This window comes from Haliotis cracherodii, unplaced genomic scaffold (genome assembly GCF_022045235.1).
Source record: "Haliotis cracherodii isolate W230 unplaced genomic scaffold, xgHalCrac1.p SCAF_34, whole genome shotgun sequence".
NCBI classification, from domain to species: Eukaryota; Metazoa; Mollusca; class Gastropoda; order Lepetellida; family Haliotidae; genus Haliotis; species Haliotis cracherodii.
The window spans coordinates 226,607-251,813 of NW_027266291.1; the positions used below are offsets into that span (position 1 = coordinate 226,607).

General features: G+C 43.5%; 1 protein-coding gene across 2 annotated transcripts; it reads right to left on the reverse strand.

Moving 5' to 3' along the window:
• Positions 1-560: 560 nt before the first annotated feature.
• On the reverse strand, positions 561-21,770 carry LOC139477691 (mucin-22-like). Of its 2 annotated transcripts, XM_071260070.1 has the most exons (11): positions 21,678-21,770; positions 20,374-20,497; positions 18,831-18,964; positions 16,080-16,418; positions 7,929-8,043; positions 6,980-7,098; positions 6,538-6,603; positions 5,021-6,130; positions 4,547-4,576; positions 3,777-3,806; positions 561-2,355 (listed from the first exon to the last, which is right to left on the reverse strand). In XM_071260070.1, the coding sequence occupies exons 1-11, from the start codon at positions 21,703-21,705 to the stop codon at positions 2,279-2,281; spliced, it is 2,172 nt and encodes a 723-aa protein (XP_071116171.1). In that variant the 5' UTR covers positions 21,706-21,770; the 3' UTR covers positions 561-2,278. The 2 variants fall into 2 exon arrangements, with proteins under 2 accessions (XP_071116171.1, XP_071116172.1); XM_071260071.1 differs by lacking the exon at positions 4,547-4,576.
• Positions 21,771-25,207: the final 3,437 nt, after the last annotated feature.

The window sequence follows — 25,207 nt, forward strand, 5'->3', positions numbered from 1 at the left end:
GTACGCATATACATGACCATTATACTAGAGCTCTTAAATGTCCCTTCTGAGAAAAAATATTTCAGTATTTTATGCCTTGAAGAGTGTATACACAATTTTTTTTAGTACGTGTGACGTCATTTTTATACTAACAGCCATACAACAACCAGCTGTATCAGGAAAAAGAAAGACGCAGCGTAATCAATAGTTTCTTTTTAATGAAACGTCAATACTAATTTACTTAAGTGCAATAAATCTAATCATAATACATATCCATTTACTTTAAGTTTGATCATTTTATTTGCAAAACAGAAGACTGTACATCACATGCTACTATTACATGTATCCATCACAAATAAAATTTAGTCGACTATTAGCAAGAAAAAATGTTGAGCAAATACAAGACATTGCTATATATTTGAAAACAAATCTGCATCATACCTACCTACCTACTTACACACATACATACATACATACATCATTGATCTACTACAGCATTTGTCCCACCTGTCCATGAGCAAAGGCTTTGTCTTCTTTCTTGTACCCTTGACCATGTGGTATTTGATACCGGGTGGGGTAGGGACTTGACCATGTGGTCTTTGATACCGGGTGGGGTAGGGACTTGACCATGTGGTCTTTGATACCGGGTGGGGTAGGGACTTGACTATGTGGTCTTTGATACCGGGTGGGGTAGGGACTTGACCATGTGGTCTTTGATACCGGGTGGGGTAGGGACTTGACCATGACCAGATGATCTGTTATGTTTTGTTTTATTGTTTGTTGTTTAACCAGTAACTCAGAATATTCCAACTATATGATGGCGGTCTGTAAATAATCGAGTCTGGCCTAGACAATCCAGTGATTGACATCATAAGCATCAATTTACGTCATAGGGATACAATGACATGTATCAACCAAGTTAGGAGCCTGACCACGCGATCCCGTTATTCGCCTCTTACGGCAAGCATGGGTTGCTGAAGACCAAATCCAATCCGGGGGCTCGCAGGTCTGGGGTTCGTCCGCAAACAAATCGCCACTCCGATCTCAGTGTAATAGTCAGGTATTAGACACAAGAGCAAACACAAATGTGATGGGGTATTAAAAACACATCGGTGACGTCTTTCCATTGTTTGAGCGCTCCATTATTTTTCAGGAATAGAGAGTTGATTGTGTTTAAATGTTTTGTCATAGTGTAAGAGTAGGGGTGTGTTTCAAGTGGGGGAATACCCGGGTAACTCTCCATTCCTTTAAAATAATGGGCCTCGGCTTTATTATTTTTGAATAATGGAGAGTTGACGACGTTAGAGATGACCATTCACCTGGCTGTCTTAGTGTGTCATCGTACCCTAAAGTAGTGGACGGAGGTACAACTTGTAGCGACCGTTATGTACACAGCCTGTTTTCAGTTATTTGATCCGGGTTTTTTTTTCTGACAATGACGAAAAACCCTTAAACTCTTATCAAACTAAAGATACAATGAGGCGACCAGTCCATGTGTGGAAATACCAAGTCAGTAGATTATCTGATAGGTCATCAACAGTAAATGACTTGAGAAGTTAATTCCCACGAGAAATGCTGGTTGTTTTTACATATGCGTGACATCCATGGGATGCGGAAGGCTGTGACACACACACTTCCGGCCAGGCATTCTGCCCTCTGTATGCATCCCGGCATTGGCTGCTCGCCCTACTCCAGGCATTTCAGCTCTGCGTCTTGCAGTGTGAGTGAGTGTCAGTGTCAAGTCACTGTGAAATTAAGCAAGCTACGACATTCGAATAGATCACTTTCTGGAAGGATCAGAGGACTGTGTCATATATTTGGTAGCATTCGTTGCTCAAGGTATATGAGGCAGTAATACATATATAATACAGCGACAAAACCATTTCTATTTTCATGAGAAATCTGCTGAAAGCATAGTCGATTGTACGATACTGACTATAAAATGAACAAGTATCAATGAATCACTATCGAATTGCGTTTATACAAGGTGACAAAAACAAAACAAAAACAAATGATAACCAAAAAAACGTACTAGGTTGAAAGAGCGAGACGAATATTTGACCTGTCAAAAAGGACGGCCAATTACACCCAATAATTCGGTCGTATACGACTTTCAAAGACCTCTTGAGTAGGAGCATCTCCGTGCTGTCTGGACCTGCTGGAGCATATCCCTGGCGCTAGTGTTGACATGTCGGAGATGCTTCTACACAAAGTCAGGATACTGTATATTAGTCCGCGGAAACTGTAATGTGACCGACATGTAACATCCTGTGCAGGCTCCTGTACAAGCCCTGTGCTTTCAGGTGATGGTGACGTGCAGCGTGCAGCCGACCCAGATGACCGCCACAGCGGACAGAGTAGACACAGCCATGGAACCTGGGGAGGACATGCAACATTTTTTAATACACACATGATATGATCACGTACTATGTCCCTTACAAGGGCCATCATTCAACGGAATCAAATTTGCTTTCTGATTAGGTCCCCAACTCGGACTATAACATCAACATTTACTTCAAGGGGCAACACAAGAGAACAGTGATTCACCCTTTTCTGAAAACGGTCCATGAATTTGTCGGAAGTGTTGTATCGAAAGGTGGCTCAAGGTTCACGTCTACAGTCCCTCATTGTCCACACCTGGCACTAAACCTACCTCTCCACACAAAGCAACATCAGTATTGATACTGGTAACTACAAGAACGGGGAACTGGCCACAATGTAGGGTCTGCTCTATTACTAAAGGTCCGATTGCACAAAGCGATTATCATAAATCTATGTTAAGGTACTGAATTTGCAATATGGTAGCGTTAAGATCCCTTTGTGCAAAGGAACCCTGGTTAGTACCTGGTTGTATCTGGGTAGCCCCTGGTTAGTACCTAGTTGGCATTTGTTAAAACCTGGTTAGTACCTGCTAAGCACCTCGATAGTACCTGGTTAGGAGCTGCTTGCACCTGGTTACCATTTGACCAGGACCTGGTTAGTACGTGATTAGCATCTAGCTAGTACCTGGTTAGTACATGGTTAGTACCTAGTTAGCATCTGTTAGAACCTGGTTAGCAGCTGGTTAGTACCTAGTTAGCACCTTGTTAGCACCTGGTTATTACCTCGACAGTACCTAGTTAGTACCTAGATAACACCTGGTTAGTACATGGTTAATACTTGGCCAGTCATGGTTAGTACCTAGTTAGCATCTGTTAGAACCTGGTTAGCACATGGTTAGTACCTGGTTAGCACCTGGATAGTACCTGGTTAGTACTTCGATAGTACCTGGTCAGTACCTGGTCAGCATCTGGTTAGCACCTTGTTAGTACCTGGTTAGCACCTTGTTAGTACCTGGTTAGCACCTTGTTAGTACCTGGTTAGTACCTGGTTAGCACCTGGTTAGTATCAAGTTAGCACCTTGTTAGCACCTGCTTATTACCTCGATAGTACATCGACAGTACCTGGTTAGCACTTGGTAGGCACCTGGTTAGTACCCAGTTAGTACCTGATTAGTACCTGGTTAGCACCTAGTTAGTAGCTGGTTAACACCTGGTTAGTACCCGGATAGTACCTGGTTAGCACCTGGTTAGCATCTGGTCAGTATCTGGTTAGAACCTGTTCAGTATCTGGTTAGTGCCTGGTTAGTATCTGGTTAGCACCTGGTTAGTACCTGGTTAGCCTGATTGAAATGGCATCTTCACACAGGACACAGTGCCTAGTCATACACGTGAAGTAGCTACCAGACACTTGATTGTAGAACTGTATTTGCATGCGCAACCAATGATGATTATATTTAGAAGATATCCGCTACTTACTGTCAGTGCCTGAAGATGGGGATTCCTCACCTGAAAGAGATTTGAAAATATATACCTAGATAACACCTGGTTAGTACCTGGTTAGTGCATGGTTAATACTTGGCCAGTCCTGGTTAGTACCTAGTTAGCATCTGTTAGAACCTGGTTAGCACCTGGTTAGTACCTGGTTAGAACCTCGATAGTACCTGGTTAATACCTGGATAGTACCTGGTTAGTACCTCGATAGTACCTGGTCAGTACCTGGTTAGTACCTGGTCAGGACCTAGTTAGTACCTGGATAGTACCTGGTTAGCACCTGGTTAGTACCTAGTTAGCACCTGGTTAGTACCTGGTTAGCACCTGGTTAGTATCTAGTTAGCACCTTGTTAGCACCTGCTTATTACCTCGATAGTACCTCGACAGTACCTGGTTAGCACTTGGTAGGCACCTGGTTAGTGCCCAGTTAGTACCTGGTCAGTATCGGGTTAGTGCCTGGTTAGCACCTAGTTAGTAGCTGGTTAGCACCTGGTTAGTACCCGGAAAGTACCTGGTTAGCACCTGGTTAGCATCTGGTCAGTATCTGGTTAGAACCTGTTCAGTATCTGGTTAGTGCCTGGTTAGTATCTGGTTAGCACCTGGTTAGTACCTGGTTAGCCTGATTGAAATGGCATCTTCACACAGGACACAGTGCCTAGTCATACACTTGAAGTAGCTACCAGACACTTGATTGTAGAACTGCATTTGCATGCGCAACCAATGATGATTATATTTACAAGATATCCGCTACTTACTGTCAGTGCCTGAAGATGGGGATTCCTCACCTGAAAGAGATTTGAAAATATATGTCAACACTATTCACTATCCCTTTCATCTAGATGCACCGCTGTTGCGTGTTGTCAGTCCTTGGCAGAGAACGAATAGGAAGGGTATAGGCTGATTCAACGCAACAAGGTGTTGTGGGGATGTAGACCATTGGGCAATCATCGCCCACAATTAAAGAAAGGGTCACATTGTACCATATACACAGATGTTATATACTCCTGGATTTTATTGAGCACCTTCTGTTTTTCGACCATGTATGTCTAACAACACGGTTTAAAGTCTAAAATCCAGTCTTATTTTTCAGGAAATATGTAAAACTGCCTGAGTGAAAAAGTCAATATACATAATGACTGACATTTTCAGTCGGTATACTGATAATAGACATTGACTGTGACATATATGTAACAATGAAACAAGCCCAGAAGGTGTTACGTGTTCTCCACCTTGGGGGTTAGATGCATCCCTGGTCGAGTCCTCTTCCTCAGCCGGAGGGGTGGTGGGGAACGTCCCTGGTATTTGCGAACTCGACTTCTTCATTTCAGTGGAAGATCTCGTTCCATATCCGGTGTGATCTGTTGATTGGGTGGAGGTCTTCCTGGATTGATGAAAACCTGGCGAACCTTCTGTGGACAGTCCTGGAAGAATGGAAAGGGGGGTGACTCGGGAGGTTCTCGTGTTTGCTACTAGACTCTTGTATTTTGTACTGGTAATTTGAGACGTAAGTTTTGATGTCGGTACTGTGACGTCATCTGTGGAGGATATTGGCAGCTCAGTGACCCGCGGTGTGCTTGAAGGATGTCGTCTGACAACTGTGGACATGTACTTCGTTGTGGACCAGGTGACGTGGTTTGCGTTCGTAACGATCTTCCGGCGGGATGCGGTTGAGGATGGGACAAGGGTCTGTCTGTCTGTTGAGGACACTGGTGGAACACTTGTACCCTTCAGGCGTGTGGACGTGACGTCTGTGGTCTGGGTATCTGTCATTTCAGTACGATTGATGCGTGCAGACGACATCGTGGGAACACTTGTACCCTTCGAGCGTGTGGACGTGACGTCTGTGATCTGGGTATCTGTCATTTCAGTACGATTGATGCGTGCAGACGACATCGTGGGAACACTTGTACCCTTCGAGCGTGTGGACGTGACGTCTGTGGTCTGGGTATCTGTCAGTTCAAAACGATTGTTGCGTGCAGACGACATCGTGGGAACACTTGTACCCTTCAAGCGTGTGGACGTGACGTCTGTGGTCTGGGTATCTGTCAGTTCAAAACGATTGTTGCGTGCAGACGACATCGTGGGAACACTTGTACCCTTCAAGCGTGTGGACGAGACGTCTGTGGTCTGGGTATCTGTCAGTTCAAAACGATTGTTGCGTGCAGACGACATCGTGGGAACACTTGTACCCTTCAAGCGTGTGGACGTGACGTCTGTGGTCTGGGTATCTGTCAGTTCAAAACGATTTGTGCTTTGTATGTAAGGGGTGGCAGCTGTTGCCGAGGGGGAAGTTTCGAGTTGACTGGTTCCGTCAGTTTCTGGGATCCCGCGTGTAGGCGCTATAACAGAAAGCGGCACATGGACACTGTTCTCATTTAACATGGCGTCTACCACATAAGCACAGCCAGGGGGAGGGTACACACACAGCAAACACATGCTTTCAAGGACAGTCAAGAATGGTGATAACTGCCTTGGACCAATAACGGGTTGTTCTGCATCCTCTTGCAAGCGTCATGCACCAAACACTGTGCTGGGTAGGTGGGTAGGTGGGTAGGTCAAATGACGGCGAGCAATGATTGTCAAGTGTACGTCCACGGGGCTAATACACTGCCCGACATGCAGCAATAACACCAGGGAGACACATGGTCCGAGCATTCCAATATTTAATGAAGACCAACGTAGTTATTGTTTTAAACACCTGAACGTAATGAAAGACAAAGGAAGCATGCAAATCCATTTCGTTTACCTGATTCTGAAATACGAGCGGTAACGGGAGACATTTCGACGGATGTCGTTATTTCCTTAAGAACAGCTGAAACATATATATGATGAAGTTACTGTCTGCCATGTCATGTTAGTTACACAAGCCCAAGGGGATTCCAGGCTAGGATTGGTTCCACTAACCTATGCTTGTCGTTACAGGCGACTTATGTATTATCAAATCAGGCGCTCATCCTCGGATAACGGGTCATCGTACCTCGACGGCGTGGATCGTTGCTCAATGCTCATAATATCAATCACTGGATTGTTTATACAGATTATGTGTAGGCCGTCATCAGATAGCTGAAATATTGCTGAGTGCGGCGTTAAACAACAAACAAAACATATCTTATCAATCACAGCCTCGTGGATGTGTACTCGGGGTCATGAACAGGGCACATGATGAAAGGGACAGACTGGATACATACCTGTGCAGTTAGATTGTTTATATATATCCAACACTGACTGTTCTACTCCGGAATCGTCAATGTTTCCGACGCACACACGTCTGGCATTCTGGGCACAGGTTCTGTAGCTGACCAGTGACCTAGAGTGGGAGAGTGATTAACACTGCTTAATTAAGAACTGACTTCATTTTGTGAACAGCTGGCTGGACCACCAGCAATGTCATGACTGATTCACACACATAGGTTGCACCAGCAAGATTAACCATTTCAGCAATATCCTCACAACCACCGCAAACAGTATGCCGGACAGTGAAGACACTGCTGCACACTCCACTGCAACGTTTACGTTATCATCTTCTACCACACTAACATCGGCGTGGGTGGAGAAAACTAACCCTGCGGCAGACCTATTAACACAGTACTGGTGTGCACACTAAATCCCACACCTCGCTAACACATCGTGTTATAAGAGAAACACTGTTCAAAGGGGCTTTATACCTAAATCAATCATGCACACTAAAAATATTGTTTTAGGTTTGTAGGACCACCCATATTTTAATGTGTTTCTCATCTCGATCATCAGCCAATGAGAGAACGGGCGAAACAAAATATTTTTCCAAACCAAGAAAACTATAAAAACTGTTTTTCACGACATTTTAAAGTTTAAAACATTTGGTACCTGTCTTTAAAGTAATTTATGACGTAGATCGAGACACTTTGCTTCGGAAACGAATTTTTAATAAACATAGCTGAAGAAAAATGAAGCTGACCTGGGTTTTTAATGAGTATGCAATGATTGTAGTGTGTGTGTTTTTTATCAAATAAGGGAAAAAGTCCACTGCGGCGGTGAAAATTGAGATGCGGAAACATTTTTTATTATTTCACGTCGGAATGAAGATTCAGGGCGGCCGGGAGATGGGAAACACAGAAAAGATATGGACGGCCTGGTAGGTTGTATGTCGAACTTTACCGGCAGATGAAGACGTGATCGGAACTGCTGAAGCTTGAAGAGACGATCTTCACACAGTCATCTAACTGCGGGCAACCAGTGATGAACTGTGATATGACAGGAGTAACTGTGCACACTGAAATCAACATAGGTGATAAAACATCTTAAGTATACATGACACTACATTTACACTACATGACACTATACATGACACTACATAAAACACTACACGACACTACATGACACAAAACATGATGCTACATAGAACACTACATGACACTATACATGACATTACATTTACACTACATGAAACACCACATGACACTACACGACACAATACATGACAATCTTCATGACACTACATGACACTATACATATCTATATGACATTGTACATGACACTATGTTGAATTTTGCTGAGTGCAGCGTTAAACAACAAACTAACATGACATTATAAATGACACTACATGACACTATACATGACATTACATTTACACTACATGAAACACCACATGACACTACATGACACTATAAATGACACTACACGATACTATATATGACACTACATAACACAATACATGATACTCCATGACACTACTCATGATACTACACGACGCTATACATGACAAGATTCATGACACTACATGTTACTGTAGATAACACTACATGACACAATACATGATACTATTCATGACACTATATGGCACTGTACATGACAGTATAAATGCCACTACATGACTCTATACATGACACTACATGACACTATACATGACACCATACATGACACTGTACATGACACTATACATGAAACTATATGACACTGTACATGACACTATACATGACACTGTACATGACACTATACATGAAACTTTATGACACTGTACATAACACTATACAAGATACTATACATGACACTACATGACACTAGGACCGTGAAGATCTTAGGTGGAATAGGTCTTCAGCAACCCACATTTGCCGTAAAAGGCGACTATGCTTGTCTAAAGAGGCGACTAACGGGATCGGTTTGTCATGCTCGCTGACTTGGTTGATGCATGTCATTGTTCCCAATTGCGTAGATCGATGCTCATGATGCCAATCAATGGACTCGACTATTTACAGGCCCCCGTCATATAGCTGGAATATTGCTGAGTGCGGCGTTAAACAACAAACAAACAAACATGTCACTATAAATGACACTACCTGACACTATAATTGACACTACATGACGCTATACATGACAAGATTCATGACACTGTAAATGACGCTATACATGACACTTTACGTAACACTCTAAATGACACTATACATGACAAAATCCATGACACTACTTGTCACTGTAGATGACACTACATGACACTATACATGACACTACATGTCACTGTAGATGGCACTATACATGTCACTGTAGATGACACTATACATGACACTGTAGATGGCGGTGTACATGACACTCTACATGACCCTACTTGTCACTGTAGATGACACTACATGACACTATACATGACACTACATGTCACTGTAGATGGCGGTATACATGACACTCTACATGACCCTACTTGTCACTGTAGATGACACTATACATGACACTGTAGATGACACTATACATGACACTGTAGATGACGGTATACATGACACTGTAGATGACACTACATGTCACTGTAGATGGCACTCTACATGACACTGTAGATGGCACTATACATGACACTGTAGATGACACTATACATGACACTGTAGATGACGGTATACATGTCACTGTAGATGACACTACATGACACTGTAGATGACACTATACATGTCACTGTAGATGGCACTATACATGACACTGTAGATGACGCTACACATGACACTCTACATGACACTACTTGTCACTGTAGATGACACTACTTGTCACTGTAGATGACACTATACATGACACTGTAGATGACACTACATGTCACTGTAGATGACACTATACATGACACTGTAGATGACGCTACATGACACTATACATGACACTGTAGTTGACACTAAACATGACACTGTAGATAACACTATACATGACACTGTAGATGGCGGTATACATGACACTGTAGATGACACTATACATGACACTGTACATGACACTGTAGATGACACTGTACATGACACTGTAGATGACACTACATGACACTGTAGATGACACTACATGTCACTGTAGATGACACTACATGTCACTGTAGATGACACTATACATGACACTGTAGATGACACTACATGTCACTGTAGATGACACTTTACATGACACTGTAGATGATACTGTAGATGACACTATACATGACACTGTAGATGACACTACATGTCACTGTAGATGACACTATACATGACACTGTAGATGACACTACATGTCACTGTAGATGACACTATACATGACACTGTACATGACACTGTAGATGACACTATACATGACACTGTAGATGACACTACATGACACTGTAGATGACGGTATACATGACACTGTAGATGACGGTATACATGACACTGTACATGACACTGTACATGACACTGTAGATGACACTATACATGACACTGTAGATGACACTACATGACACTGTAGATGACACTATACATGACACTGTAGATGACACTACATGTCACTGTAGATGACACTATACATGACACTGTAGATGACGCTACATGACACTATACATGACACTGTAGATGACACTAAACATGACACTGTAGATAACACTATACATGACACTGTAAATGACGGTATACATGACACGGTAGATGACGGTATACATGACACTGTAGATGACGGTATACATGACACTGTACATGACACTGTACATGACACTGTAGATGACACTATACATGACACTGTAGATGACGGTATACATGACACTATACATGACACTGTACATGACACTGTAGATGACACTATACATGACACTGTAGATGACACTACATGACACTGTAGATGACACTACATGACACTGTAGATGACGGTATACATGACACTGTAGATGACACTGTAGATGACACCACATGACACTGTAGATGACGGTATACATGACACTGTAGATGACGGTATACATGACACTGTACATGACACTGTAGATGACACTATACATGACACTGTAGATGACACTACATGTCACTGTAGATGACACTACATGTCACTGTAGATGACGGTATACATGTCACTGTAGATGACACTATACATGACACTGTAGATGACACTATACATGACACTGTAGATGGCGGTTTACATGACACTCTACGTAACACTCTCAATGACACTATACATGACAAAATTCATGACACTACTTGTCACTGTAGATGACACTACATGACACTACATAACACTGTAGATGACACTATACATGAAACTGTAGATGGCGGTATACATGACACTCTACATGGCTCATGTAGATCGATGCTCATGATGCCAATCAATGGACTCGACTATTTACAGGCCCCCGTCATATAGCTGGAATATTGCTGAGTGCGGCGTTAAACAACAAACAAACAAACATGTCACTATAAATGACACTACCTGACACTATAATTGACACTACATGACGCTATACATGACAAGATTCATGACACTGTAAATGACGCTATACATGACACTTTACGTAACACTCTAAATGACACTATACATGACAAAATTCATGACACTACTTGTCACTGTAGATGACACTACATGACACTATACATGACCCTACTTGTCACTGTAGATGGCACTATACATGACACTGTAGATGACACTATACATGACACTGTAGATGGCGGTATACATGAAACTCTACATGACCCTACTTGTCACTGTAGATGGCACTATACATGACACTGTAGATGACGGTATACATGACAAAATCCATGACCCTACATGTCACTGTAGATGGCACTATACACATGACACTATACATGACACTACATGTCAATGTAGATGGCACTATACATGACACTGTAGATGACACTATACATGACACTCTACGTAACTCTCTAAATGACACTATACATGACGAAATCCATGACACTACTTGTCACTGTAGATGACACTACATGACACTACATAACACTGTAGATGACACTATACATGACACTCTACATAGCTCTACATAACACTGTAGATGACACTATACATGACAAAATCCATGACACTACTTGTCACTGTAGATGACACTATACATGACACTATACATGACACTACATGTCACTGTAAATGACACTATACATGACACTGTAGATGACGCTACACATGACACTCTACATAACACACTAAATGACTCTCTACATGACTCTGCATGACACTGTAGATGACAATGTACATGCCGGTTTAGTTTTATTCCCTAAATTTAATTAATCTGCCAAATTCAAAACCACAGTTTCGCAATTTGCTTCCTCATTGAATTGAAATTAATGTTGGAGGAAGAACAATTGATTGTTTCGTGTTGTAATATGAAACCTCAAATCTCCATGTAAATAGACCGCCTCCGTGGTCTAGTGGTAGAGCGTCCGCCCGGACAGCGGAAGGTCCGGGGTTCGATCCCCGGTCGTGTCATACCAAAAGACGTCAAACCCTGGCTCGCCGGACTAGCACTATAAAATAGGCATTAGTTCGGACTAGTACAAGCAGTCACACACACACGCACACAAACACACACACACACACACACACACACACACACACACACACACGTGTATGTACGTCTCTATATAAGTCGTCTAGGGCGCCGCCATTCGCTGTACTGAGTTGCGTCCCTTTGGCACACCAGAAACCTATGGTTGTGGGTTTCGAATCCCGGTTGGCCCCGATTATGTTTCTAGGTTTGTCAGCACCATACCCGTGCTCGTGGGTTTCACTGAAGTGGTAAACGTCTGAGACATGCATCACTTTTCCCGACAGCTATCAAGCTGACACGCCGAGATATAACTGTAATACTGTTCAAAGCGGCGTTAAACCCAACTCACTCACTCACTCATTCACTCACTATAAGTGCAATACTCGTTGACGCGACGTTACACCAACTACGCCTCACCTCACATCTATCTAAATATATTGTTCACCTCTGCATGTCCTATGTTACTTTTTTATGCGTCTCCTGGTTATCACGGACACATCTGAATTGCTCTAAATACATCTGCAGTATTTTGATTAATATTATGATTAAAATATAATCTCGCACAGGTTTTGCTAAAATCTCCCTACTCGACCTAACTCGACCAAGTCGGCTGGATTTAGAACTAAGCACATCACATTTGAGGAATTGTTTAGACACAAACCCCTTTTGCTCCATGTTTTGCTCGTGAAGATGAGGCCTATTGTAACAGTGGTAATGTGAACTTTGACTACACTGACTTACGAAGTCGAATTTGAAGTACTGTTTCAGAAACAAGAAGTTATGAATATAGCTAAAACCAGTCTCAGTCATTTTTATAGGTTTCTTACCTTAATACCATTGATGGATTTACATAAGATATTACTATAATTTGAATTAGCGTCACATTAGTTTTAGACATCTGTCCAAGCTATTATGTCGAAATCACGAAGTTTAACTTGCTTGTCACCCCTGGCCTTCCAACAACGTTTATAGCTGTGGAAGTTCGACAGTAAGGATTTTGATTTCTGGGTTTCTTCGAAATGAAATCTAGTCCTGAACCAACAGAAGTTAGAGAAGTTATCGTCCAGCAACTGATAATAGTAATATAGTCAGGACAGACGCTTTACCGACGTTTCGGCTCTACTGGACAACGACAAGACGACTAAGGTATTTCACAGCCTAACACAAAAATAAAACACTCAGTGATGTCAAAGGTTTCCAAATACAATAATGAACACCACCGTGTATCACTCGCAAAGACACAGCGAACCACTTACTGGTCAATAAACCATGAGTTAACAATCGGTGATATTATGATAGAGAAATAAATACTCACTAAAACACAAAAACATAAGATGTGTCCAAACTGCCATGGCAAGAGGTGATATATGAACCGTTACTGTCTGTATTAGATGACTGGTGTGACCATGTCGTCCCTCCCTCACTATTCTACTTCCTAGGGAGGTCAGACACAGGAATCAACGTGAGCAATTCCGCCGACAACACACGATGTGAGTTAGTCATACACCATGTGAACTAGGGCTGTTTTCAAAGTCTGTACTACGTTTCATGTACCTCCCCTGTAACAGTATTTAGCAGACTTGTTGTAACACGGTATAAGGAAGTGAGAAAACACGACATGGAATGTTTTAACGAATAAATGGAAATATTTCTTCCTAATAAGCCTCACCGAAACCGAATCCACTTGTAACCAACACCACATTGAAATCTGTTTTTCACGGTGTGTGTGTGTGTGCGTGTGTGAGCGTGCGTGTGTGTGTGTGCGTGCGTGTGTGTGTGTGTGCACACTGACACACATCTCTCTGAGCATACTGACACACATCTCTCTGTGCACACTGACACACATCTCTCTGTGTGCACACTGACACACATCTCTCTCTGTGCATACTGACACACATCTCTCTCTGCATACTGTCACACATCTCTCTGTGCATACTGACACACATCTCTCTGAGCACACTGACACACATCTCTCTGTGTGCACACTGACACACATCTCTCTGTGTGCACACTGACACACATCTCTCTGTGCACACTGACACACATCTCTCTGTGTGCACACTGACACACATCTCTCTGTGCATACTGACACACATCTCTCTGTGCACACTGACACACATCTCTCTGAGTACACTGACACACATCTCTCTGAGTACACTGACACACATCTCTCTGTGCATACTGACACACATCTCTCTGAGTACACTGACACACATTTCTCTGTGCATACTGACACACATCTCTCTGTGCATACTGTCACACATCTCTATGTGTGCACACTGACACACATCTCTCTGAGCACACTGACACACATCTCTCTGTGTGCACACTGACACACATCTCTCTGTGTGCACACTGACACACATCTCTCTGAGCATACTGACACATATCTCTCTGTGCATACTGACACACATCTCTCTGTGCATACTGACACACATCTCTCTGAGCAAACTGACACACATCTCTCTCTGTGCACACTGACACACATCTCTCTGAGCACACTGACACACATCTCTCTGTGCACACTGACACACATCTCTCTGAGCACACTGGCACACATCTCTCTGTGTGCACACTGACACACATCTCTCTGAGTACACTGACACACATCTCTCTGTGCATACTGTCACACATCTCTCTGTGCATACTGACACACATCTCTCTGAGCACACTGACACACATCTCTCTGAGTACACTGACACACATCTCTCTGTGCATACTGTCACACATCTCTCTGTGCATACTGACACGCATCTCTCTGTGCATACTGACACACATCTCTCTGTGCACACTGACACACATCTCTCTCTGTGCATACTGACACACATCTCTCTGTGCATACTGTCACACATCTCTCTGTGCATACTGTCACACATCTCTCTGTGCATACTGTCACACATCTCTCTGTGCATACTGTCACACATCTCTCTGTGCACACTGACACACATCTCTCTCTGTGCATACTGACACACATCTCTCTGTGCATACTGACACGCATCTCTCTGTGCATACTGACACACATCTCTCTGAGCACACTGACACACATCTCTCTCTGTGCATACTGACACACATCTCTCTGTGCACACTGACACACATCTCTCTGAGCACACTGACACACATCTATCTGTGTGCATACTGACACACATCTCTCTGTGCATACTGACACACATCTCTCTGTGCACACTGACATACATCTCTCTGAGTACACTGACACACATCTCTCTGTGCATACTGTCACACATCTCTCTGTGCATACTGACACACTTCTCTCTGAGCACACTGACACACATCTCTCTCTGTGCATACTGACACACATCTCTCTGTGCATACTGACACACATCTCTCTGAGCACACTGACACATATCTCTCTCTGTGCATACTGACACACATCTCTCTCTGTGCATACTGTCACACATCTCTCTGAGTACACTGATACACATTATTATTGAAATATTTTGCCTGTCGAAGTGGGCCTATTCACGCGGAATCAGCGGGAGATTTTCCGTTGTTTTGAGAAGGGTTCAGTGGGTGGTATAAGGTGTGTTTAAATTTGTAGAGTAACATGCAGTACTACATCTACTTACATTGGAAAGCTAGCTTCTCGTCACCACCAGGTGGGGAGATACACGCAGAACCACTTTCCGCCGCTGCTGTCGACGTTGGGTCAGTTGTTGCAGAGGTTGAAGTCACAGACGTTGTAACCAGCTCGCCTGTCACTTTCGGTAAAAGGCTTGTCACGGGAGGTAAGGTATCCCGGCGGTACTGTGTAAATAGGTCGGCTTCAGGGGTCGTCTTCTCCATCCCCACCGATGTTAGTGTCGTTGCCGATGATACTGTGGACGTTTCAGTGGAGGGTGCAGCGGTGTCTTCACTGTCCGGTATGCTGTTTCCTGTGGTTGAATCTACCGTTGCAGGGACACTTGCTGGAATGGTTTAAAGTATGGCTTGTACAACCTAGGTGTGTGAATTTGTAACTGTTGATCCGTGACACTGTCGGTTTGTTACGATTAAACATGGCTGCAATTGCATCCATATTGAAAATGTGAGTCCATTACGTAATCATTTCAACATGTATCAATAAGACAATACCAGGTTGCCTGCCGTCTGTCTGTGTCAGAGAGTCCTACGTCTCTCTCAGGTTGTCTGTTTATTGTGTGTATTCGTCATACAGCCTGACGTCTGTCGGTTGTCTGCCGTCTGCCTATCGCATGTCTGTGTCAGACAGTCCGACGTCTCTCTCAGGTTGTCTGTATATTGTTTGTATTCGTCATACAGCCTGACGTTTGTCGGTTGTCTGCCGTCTGCCTATCGCATGTCTGTGTCAGATAGTCCGACGTCTCTCTCAGGTTGTCTGTTTATTGTGTGTATAGGTCTTACAGCCTGACGTCTGTCCGTCAGGTTCTCCCTCGTCTGTTGCAAGTTTGTTAGATTGCCCAGAACAACCTAGACTATGCAACTGTTTTGTGTGGATGGTTATCATTTAATACGGTCTTGCTCGCGGAACTATTTTGGTACCGTCAGCTCAAGCATTTAACCATCCAGATGTTGATGTGTGTGTGGTTTATGTAGGTTATACATTTGTGTAAGTGTCAACATACCTATCACTATGCGTTTTACCACCCACCCATCACCCTTTGAAAAAAACTATTTCGGGTGCAGAGACAAAAATACACACCAATACAGACGTTTATGAAATACCTGTTTGTGTATACCGTCAAGTAGATCATCCATTGCATCCTGTCTCGACCTCCTTATATAACATGACATCTGCTACAAGTCGCTGCATCTCTGGTAAACGTTTGAGTACCAGTCCTACTGATCCACTGTCCCCTTTGATGTTAGTGTACACGGAACACCAGTTAGTGATGTTAGACCTACTTTGATGTTAGTGTACACGGAACACCAGTTAGTGATGTTAGACCTACTTTGATGTTAGTGTACACGGAACACCAGTTAGTGATGTTAGACCTACTTTGATGTTAGTGTACACGGAACACCAGTTAGTGATGTTAGACCTACTTTGATGTTAGTGTACACGGAACACCAGTTAGTGATGTTAGACCTACTTTGATGTTAGTGTACACGGAACACCAGTTAGTGATGTTAGACCTACTTTGATGTTAGTGTACACGGAACACCAGTTAGTGATGTTAGACCTACTTTGATGTTAGTGTACACGGAACACCAGTTAGTGATGTTAGACCTACTTTGATGTTATTGTACACGGAACACCAGTTAGTGATGTTAGACCTACTTTGATGTTAGTGTACACGGAACACCAGTTAGTGATGTTAGACCTACTTTGATGTTAGTGTACACGGAACACCAGTTAGTGATGTTAGACCTACTTTGATGTTATTGTACACGGAACACCAGTTAGTGATGTTAGACCTACTTTGATGTTAGTGTACACGGAACACCAGTTAGTGATGTTAGACCTACTTTGATGTTAGTGTACACGGAACACCAGTTAGTGATGTTAGACCTACTTTGATGTTAGTGTACACGGAACACCAGTTAGTGATGTTAGACCTACTTTGATGTTATTGTACACGGAACACCAGTTAGTGATGTTAGACCTACTTTGATGTTATTGTACACGGAACACCAGTTAGTGATGTTAGACCTACTTTGATGTTAGTGTACACGGAACACCAGTTAGTGATGTTAGACCTACTTTGATGTTAGTGTACACGGAACACCAGTTAGTGATGTTAGACCTACTTTGATGTTATTGTACACGGAACACCAGTTAGTGATGTTAGACCTACTTTGATGTTAGTGTACACGGAACGCCAGTTAGTGATGTTAGACCTACTTTGATGTTAGTGTACACGGAACGCCAGTTAGTGATGTTAGACCTACTTTGATGTTAGTGTACACGGAACACCAGTTAGTGATGTTAGACCTACTTTGATGTTAGTGTACACGGAACACCAGTTAGTGATGTTAGACCTACTTTGATGTTAGTGTACACGGAACACCAGTTAGTGATGTTAGACCTACTTTGATGTTAGTGTACACGGAACACCAGTTAGTGATGTTAGACCTACTTTGATGTTATTGTACACGGAACACCAGTTAGTGATGTTAGACCTACTTTGATGTTAGTGTACACGGAACACCAGTTAGTGATGTTAGACCTACTTTGATGTTAGTGTACACGGAACACCAGTTAGTGATGTTAGACCTACTTTGATGTTAGTGTACACGGAACACCAGTTAGTGATGTTAGACCTACTTTGATGTTAGTGTACATGGAACAACAGTTAGTGATGTTAGACCTACTTTGATGTTATTGTACACGGAACACCATTTAGTGATGTTAGACCTACTCGTGTAGAGGGCTGAGCAGAGCGTAGAGTATCTCATGTTGGCGAGGTTGAAGGCCTCTACGACGTATCCTCTCTCTGCTACTCCACAAGAAGCACTCGCACCCCGGGCACATGCAAGGTAGTCTCTCAGACCTCTGCAATATAAACTGCCGTTCAACAGAAAGTCTACATTGTTAAATTATATGTGTAATACCTTGGCTAAAGGAAGCGGAATTCAGGTTCAAAACGATTGGACATTATCTGCTTATTAGGAATGCGTACATTTTGCGAAATTGTGAGAATTCATGTACGGGCTTAAAATGAGCAGAGGGTGTAAAAGCAGTAGGATCCCACAGCAATTCTTTTTGCACGCAAGACAAATGCCAGTTATCAACAAAACAGACAGACAGAGTTGTCTTGGAATTGGACTATGCAGATCCATATTGACAAACAGCTCTGGTACAGCAGACTGACCTATGCCAGACGACCTGAGCGACACCACCAGGAACACAAGCGACAGGCCACGCAGCAGTAGATCACGCTTGACCACCCCGCAAGAGGACTGCAATCTACGCATGTTACATCTGCGCAACCATTTCCTGGCGGTGACGTCATCGTCGTTGGCGGAACTGGGACGCCGCATGTCAGACCCTTATGTAAAGACGATTACTTACTGCAGGAAATCGGGCCAACATAGCCAACCGTGAAAATGCCTTGACCTGTCAACGTCGGCGTAAAGCGGTCAGTGGTCTCGAACTGTGCGACGTTGGCAGCGACGTGATTGTTCAAGAGTATAATTCAGCGACGAGAGCAGGTTCAACTCGTATGCTGGTGTATCCACGCAGACGCGAACACCGATAGGTTATCCTTTTTGGGGGCGGTGGCGTCGCTTGGGATTTGTGGTATAATGTTCATCATCCGTGGAAATTTGAACGCATAGGGATACACAGTTTGGCATCCATGCAGGTAAAGATGGTATAATATCGGGAATCCATGTAGGCATAAATGATACACAAACAGGTATCAATGCACATACAGGGGGTCTCCAATCGGATGACAGAGGGTATAAGACCGGGTATCTATGAAGGCATAGAGGATATAAGACCGGGTATCCAAGCAGGCATATGGGGTATAAGACCGGGTATCCAAGCAGGCATAGAGGGTATAAGACCGGGTATCTATGCAGCAATAGAGGATATAAGACCAGGTATCCAAGCAGGCAAAGAGGGTAAAAGACCGGGTATAAATGCACGCATATAGGGTATAAGACCGGATATCTATGCACGCATGTAGGGTATAAGACCGGGTATCCAAGCAGGCATAGAGGGTATAAGACCGGGTAAAATGCACGCATGTAGGGTATAAGACCGGGTATAAATGCACGCATGTAGGGTATAAGACCGGATATCTATGCAGGCATGGAGTATATAAGACCGGGTATCCATGCAGAAATAGGACTTGGTATCCATGCAGGCTTAAATTCTGATACCCATGCAGGCATAGATGTCATAAGATTGGGTTTACATACAGTTGGTTCTTAAAACGAGGACGTTGATCTACCTACCGACAGAGGCCGGGTGTGTCAGCGCCGTGTGCGCCCAGTACAGACTCCATCCGAGTTTGGCACATTGTAAATGCTGGACATCCCCAGGCGCTGTGTGGAGACATTACAGCCAGGGCTAGAGGTACTGAAGCAGGGGAAACAGCAATAGTTAGAGCATGTCCGCAGTTCACAAAACGACCGTAGCGCTCCCATACTTTTCGTTGAGAAATTCCACTCCAACTGTAGAATAAAATTATTCTACGTGTCCTAAAGCCAGAACACACGATAGTCTGGAGTGTATATCATGTTGTTTTGATTGATCCATTAAAGGGACAAGAACTCGAGTAGTTTTACATTGCAAACAAAGTTATGTAGTGGTGCAGGGCCACCTACAAGTGCATCCAGATTATGGCCAAGAGACATGGCTTTCGGTACGTGCTAATCAGCAAATTCACCGTATATTGTTTCTGTAGGAGAGACAGAATCGTACACAATAAATTGTACGAAACATTTAATGGACGAATGCTCGGATGGCTGGAAGGACTGATGAGATCCCAATCCAAATTTGATATGTACTTACGATAAAACACAGCTTTGCATGACTACTGAAACGTGAGCAAGTTAAACCATATGTCGCACTCCGGACAGATAGACAGTGACAAGACATAGGCATCACGTCGCGAACCGTCTAACGTGTTGTAGTGAAATCGGTACAATCGCAGATACCGCCGATCTTGAGTATATATGATCACATTACCTTCCACCTACAATTGAAACCAGGACTTACACTTGGGAAACAGTATACTATTGATACGTGAAGGTTAATTGAGCTGAAACAGGGGGACTCACAATCAGGTGTCTTTTCCTATCAAAGTCTCGACTTGAATGCATGTAATAAGCGAGCAACTGATACACCGCCCCTGTGTATGTGGGAACTTGGCTCGGGGCAAGATGATGAATGCATCATTTACATAGAGACGATGTATCATTTCATATTTAACCCTGCCATCTAAGCCTTAACTGAAAGTGGAACCGCTTCATGCAGTACAGGACCGCCCTTCCGCGATTATCCAGTGTATTTTTAATGCCCATTCCATTCTGATAATTACCCCGGACCCCTTCATTTCGACTATCTCTAACAGAATAAATCTCGCTCGTGTGAGTATTTTGATTGGATGGCTATGCATTACGACGTGTCGTCTCAAAACGACGCCTTGGTGTGATATCATATAGAATGGCGATATAATACACTAGAGAACGGAGGATGTGGACTACAGTTGGGGCTGAATCTGATCCATGCTGTCGCAGCATTAGAAAATTCTTACTTGAAAATAAAAGTCTGGGGTCCGGCATTCTGTATCTTCCCACCACAAGCTGCCACGCACTGAATGGGAATTAGTGTTTAAGGGTTTAGCGCACACGTTTCACGGCAGTATTCGCAGGGCGTTGACGTACAGGATATCTGTGTGCGCATTTCCCTTTCACGTCTACAGCATGAGCCGTGTTTAGGGCTTCGTCTGTCTCTGTCCTTATGCACACGATATGATTCTTCGAATTCACTGATTAAACGTAAGGGGAAACTTGTCACTTGGTGTAGATCAACACGTGGATCAGTGGGTATGGACGTGTGGTGGATGGACGTGTGGGCATGGACGTGTGGGGATGGACGTGTGGGGGGTGGACGTGTGGGTATGGACGTGTAGGGGGTGGACGTGTGGGTATGGACGTGTGGGGGATGGACGTGTGGGGGGTGGACGTGTGGGCATGGACGTGTGGGGGGTGGACGTGTGGGCATGGACGTGTGGGGATGGACGTGTGGGCATGGACGTGTGTGGGGTGGACGTGTGGGCATGGACGTGTGGGGATGGACGTGTGGGCATGGACGTGTGGGGGATGGACGTGTGGGCATGGACGTGTGGGGGGTGGACGTGTGGGCATGGACGTGTGGGGATGGACGTGTGGGCATGGACGTGTGGTGGATGGACGTGTGGGGATGGACGTCTGGGGGATGGACCTGTGGGCATGGACTTGTGGGGGATTGACGTGTGGGGGATGGACCTGTGGGCATGGACGTGTGGGTATGGACGTGTCGGGAATGGACGTGTGGGGGGTGGACGTGTGGGCATGGACGTGTGGGCATGGACGTGTGGGCATGGACGTGTGGGTATGGACGTGTGGGGGGTGGACGTGTGGGGATGGACGTGTGGGCATAGACGTGTGGGCATGGACATGTGGGCATGGACGTGTGGGGATGGACGTGTGGGTATGGACGTGTGGGGGATGGACGTGTGGGGGGTGGACGTGTGGGTATGGACGTGTGGGGGGTGGACGTGTGGGTATGGACGTGTGGGGGATGGACGTGTGGGGGGTGGACGTGTGGGTATGGACGTGTGGGTATGGACGTGTCGGGGGTGGACGTGTGGGTATGGACGTGTCGGTATGGATATAAAATTGAGCAAAATGTACACTAAAATTCGAAATTATCATCTTTACAAAAGAAAATGAGAAAGACGTTGCTTATAATAACCTATTTTTAAAAATAGAAACAATTCTCATTCAAAACTGTAAGACAGATGTTGTAAGATGTTGAAGTAAGAAAACTCAATTTGTTCTCATGATGTAGCTATGGAAACAGAAAGAGGTATGCCCGTAAATACGTTTTGAACGAACTACATCGTTTACATTTTACCCGAATATATATACATTATACATATATATATATATTATACACTGAATGTGGGTTCCATTACTTTTTAACGAATGATTTACAAAATACGATTATTTCTCATTTGTGAGTAATATGGAACCATTAAAGCTAGATTTCAAATTCTACCACTGTCATCTTAGCTTCGATACCGTTCAAGAGGTAATAAACCACAGTATAGAGGCCCACAGTAGTGAACCTCTCTAGTAGACCTTCTCTTCATCCTGACATTGGAAAGCAACTGTACCGAGTTCGGAACTACGAGTACGTCTTCACCCGTATGCAGTAAGCAGTTGTAGGCTAAACACAGAAAAATTGGTTTTGCAAAGTTTGCAAGTAGGCAGTATAGGCGACGTTACCAATGAGAATAGATCCAGATGTCAAGGTCAAAGTATACAAGAACTCAAATTGAAATAAAAATAAGAGTTTATTATACATATGTGTATCTCCTTGCATTCTACAGGCTGAGGTCCAACGAAATGTCAGTACCACTAAAGACAGTATTAGGACAATATCCAATGTTTTCTTACAACAATTTACTACTTAGATCACTAAATTACCAACGTCATTGTGGATCATACCAAAAACATGAAGCGAAAATAACAGAATGAAAATAAACATGTGTCCAAGGTAAAGAGGATGATCTGACGCTGAACCAATGATGGTGCTAACTTCTGTTTCAAAGCTGTCAGTTGCCCTCCTAGAATTTTTTTTATAGAAAACAGATTTATTTGAATTAAGTTGGGGACAAGTGATAATTGTACAAATATTTGCCCCCCTGTCAAAAAAAGTTAACTACGGCCTTGCATTCCTCAAACCAATCCACAAAACACTTAACATCTAATATAAGCTACTTCAAATTGGAAAATGTCGAACGATTCGACATTTTATCGATGGGCCGTAGGACATGGCGAACCTTCAATGTACTGGATACGTTTGTTTGTTTGTTTGTTTCGCACCACACACGACAATATTCCAGCTATATGAAGGCGGTACTGGATACACGATATGTATGTGTTAAAATAATGATTTAAAAAAAATGAAAATATCACATGTAATTAGATTTCAGATTGTAGTCATTTGCTTCTGGGAGCTGTTTGAACAGTTTGTTTCATGCGCGCCTCAAGGCATTACATCTGGCTGATGAATTTGGCCACTGAGAAATTATGATGTCGAAGTTGTCCTTGTAACATGGCCAACTCGAGGCGTGGCAGCTTAGAGGGAGGAAAACCCAATGTATTGCAGACCCTAGACATTTACCACTTTGGTGAAAACCACAACCAAGCACCTACAAGGTGTTGACAGAGCAAGGGTCATAATACAGGACCATATAAGGCTCCTTGAGATGGGTGCCTACTTTTCCATATCTTTACCATAGTTGTAGAGCTAGGTTTGCTTTGAATACACGTAATCATGAAACAACAGTTATCATTGTTAATAATTCAAAGAATCCTCAAAATCCTCCTCCGGTGCGCCAGTGGTAAGGTCTCAATGTGATCAAGACGTAAGCGTGTGTTCGACGGTCCTGCCTCCACACGGTGCCAAGGTTGGTTCACAGGATGACTATGGCGTTCAGAGTTCTAACTCATGTCACGAGCCAAACTGTTAAAAAACCGGATCGGAATCCGAAGAAATCCGTAAGGCGCTGCTGGTCTCCTTGGAACTAACGGTACTTTCCTTCGCATGCCGTCAGTCCGTGCTGCCCGATATCCAACGGTCCGTCATCTGACGACCGTCCTCGACGCCAACAATTCGAAGATAGACTGTTTTTCATGGACCCGTAGAATCCTTCTCCTGGTCCAGCTGTAATCCAACGGCACCATCCAACAGTGTCCAAAAGTCGAAAGATCCAAAACTTTCATCCAGGGTTGCTTGACGCAACTCATCCAATTGCACTGGGTACAGATTCTGATAAATATACTCAACAACAAAAGTTCCTGTGACACCAATATTTTAGTGTATTTTTCAAACAAGTAAAGTTTGGTTTTCAATATTGTAGTACATGTATGGAATCAAGTCACAAAAACGCAACTGCTACAGAAAAGCCTGCATTCCATGCAAAAGTTGACTTTTATGCAAGCCCAATGCATTTCACTATCCAAGAATGGGTATAAAAACATGTGCGTTATCGGGATTCCATATGCATTGTTT

Coding starts and splice junctions, on each gene's coding strand:
- LOC139477691 (XM_071260070.1), bottom strand. CDS start 21,705: ATGCCGGACCCCAGACTTTTATTTTCAA. Junction 16,419..18,830: donor CTGCTCAGCCCTCTACACGA/GTAGGTCTAACA, acceptor AAACCATTCCAG/CAAGTGTCCCTGCAACGGTA. Junction 6,604..6,979: donor TAAACAATCTAACTGCACAG/GTATGTATCCAG, acceptor TATATGTTTCAG/CTGTTCTTAAGGAAATAACG.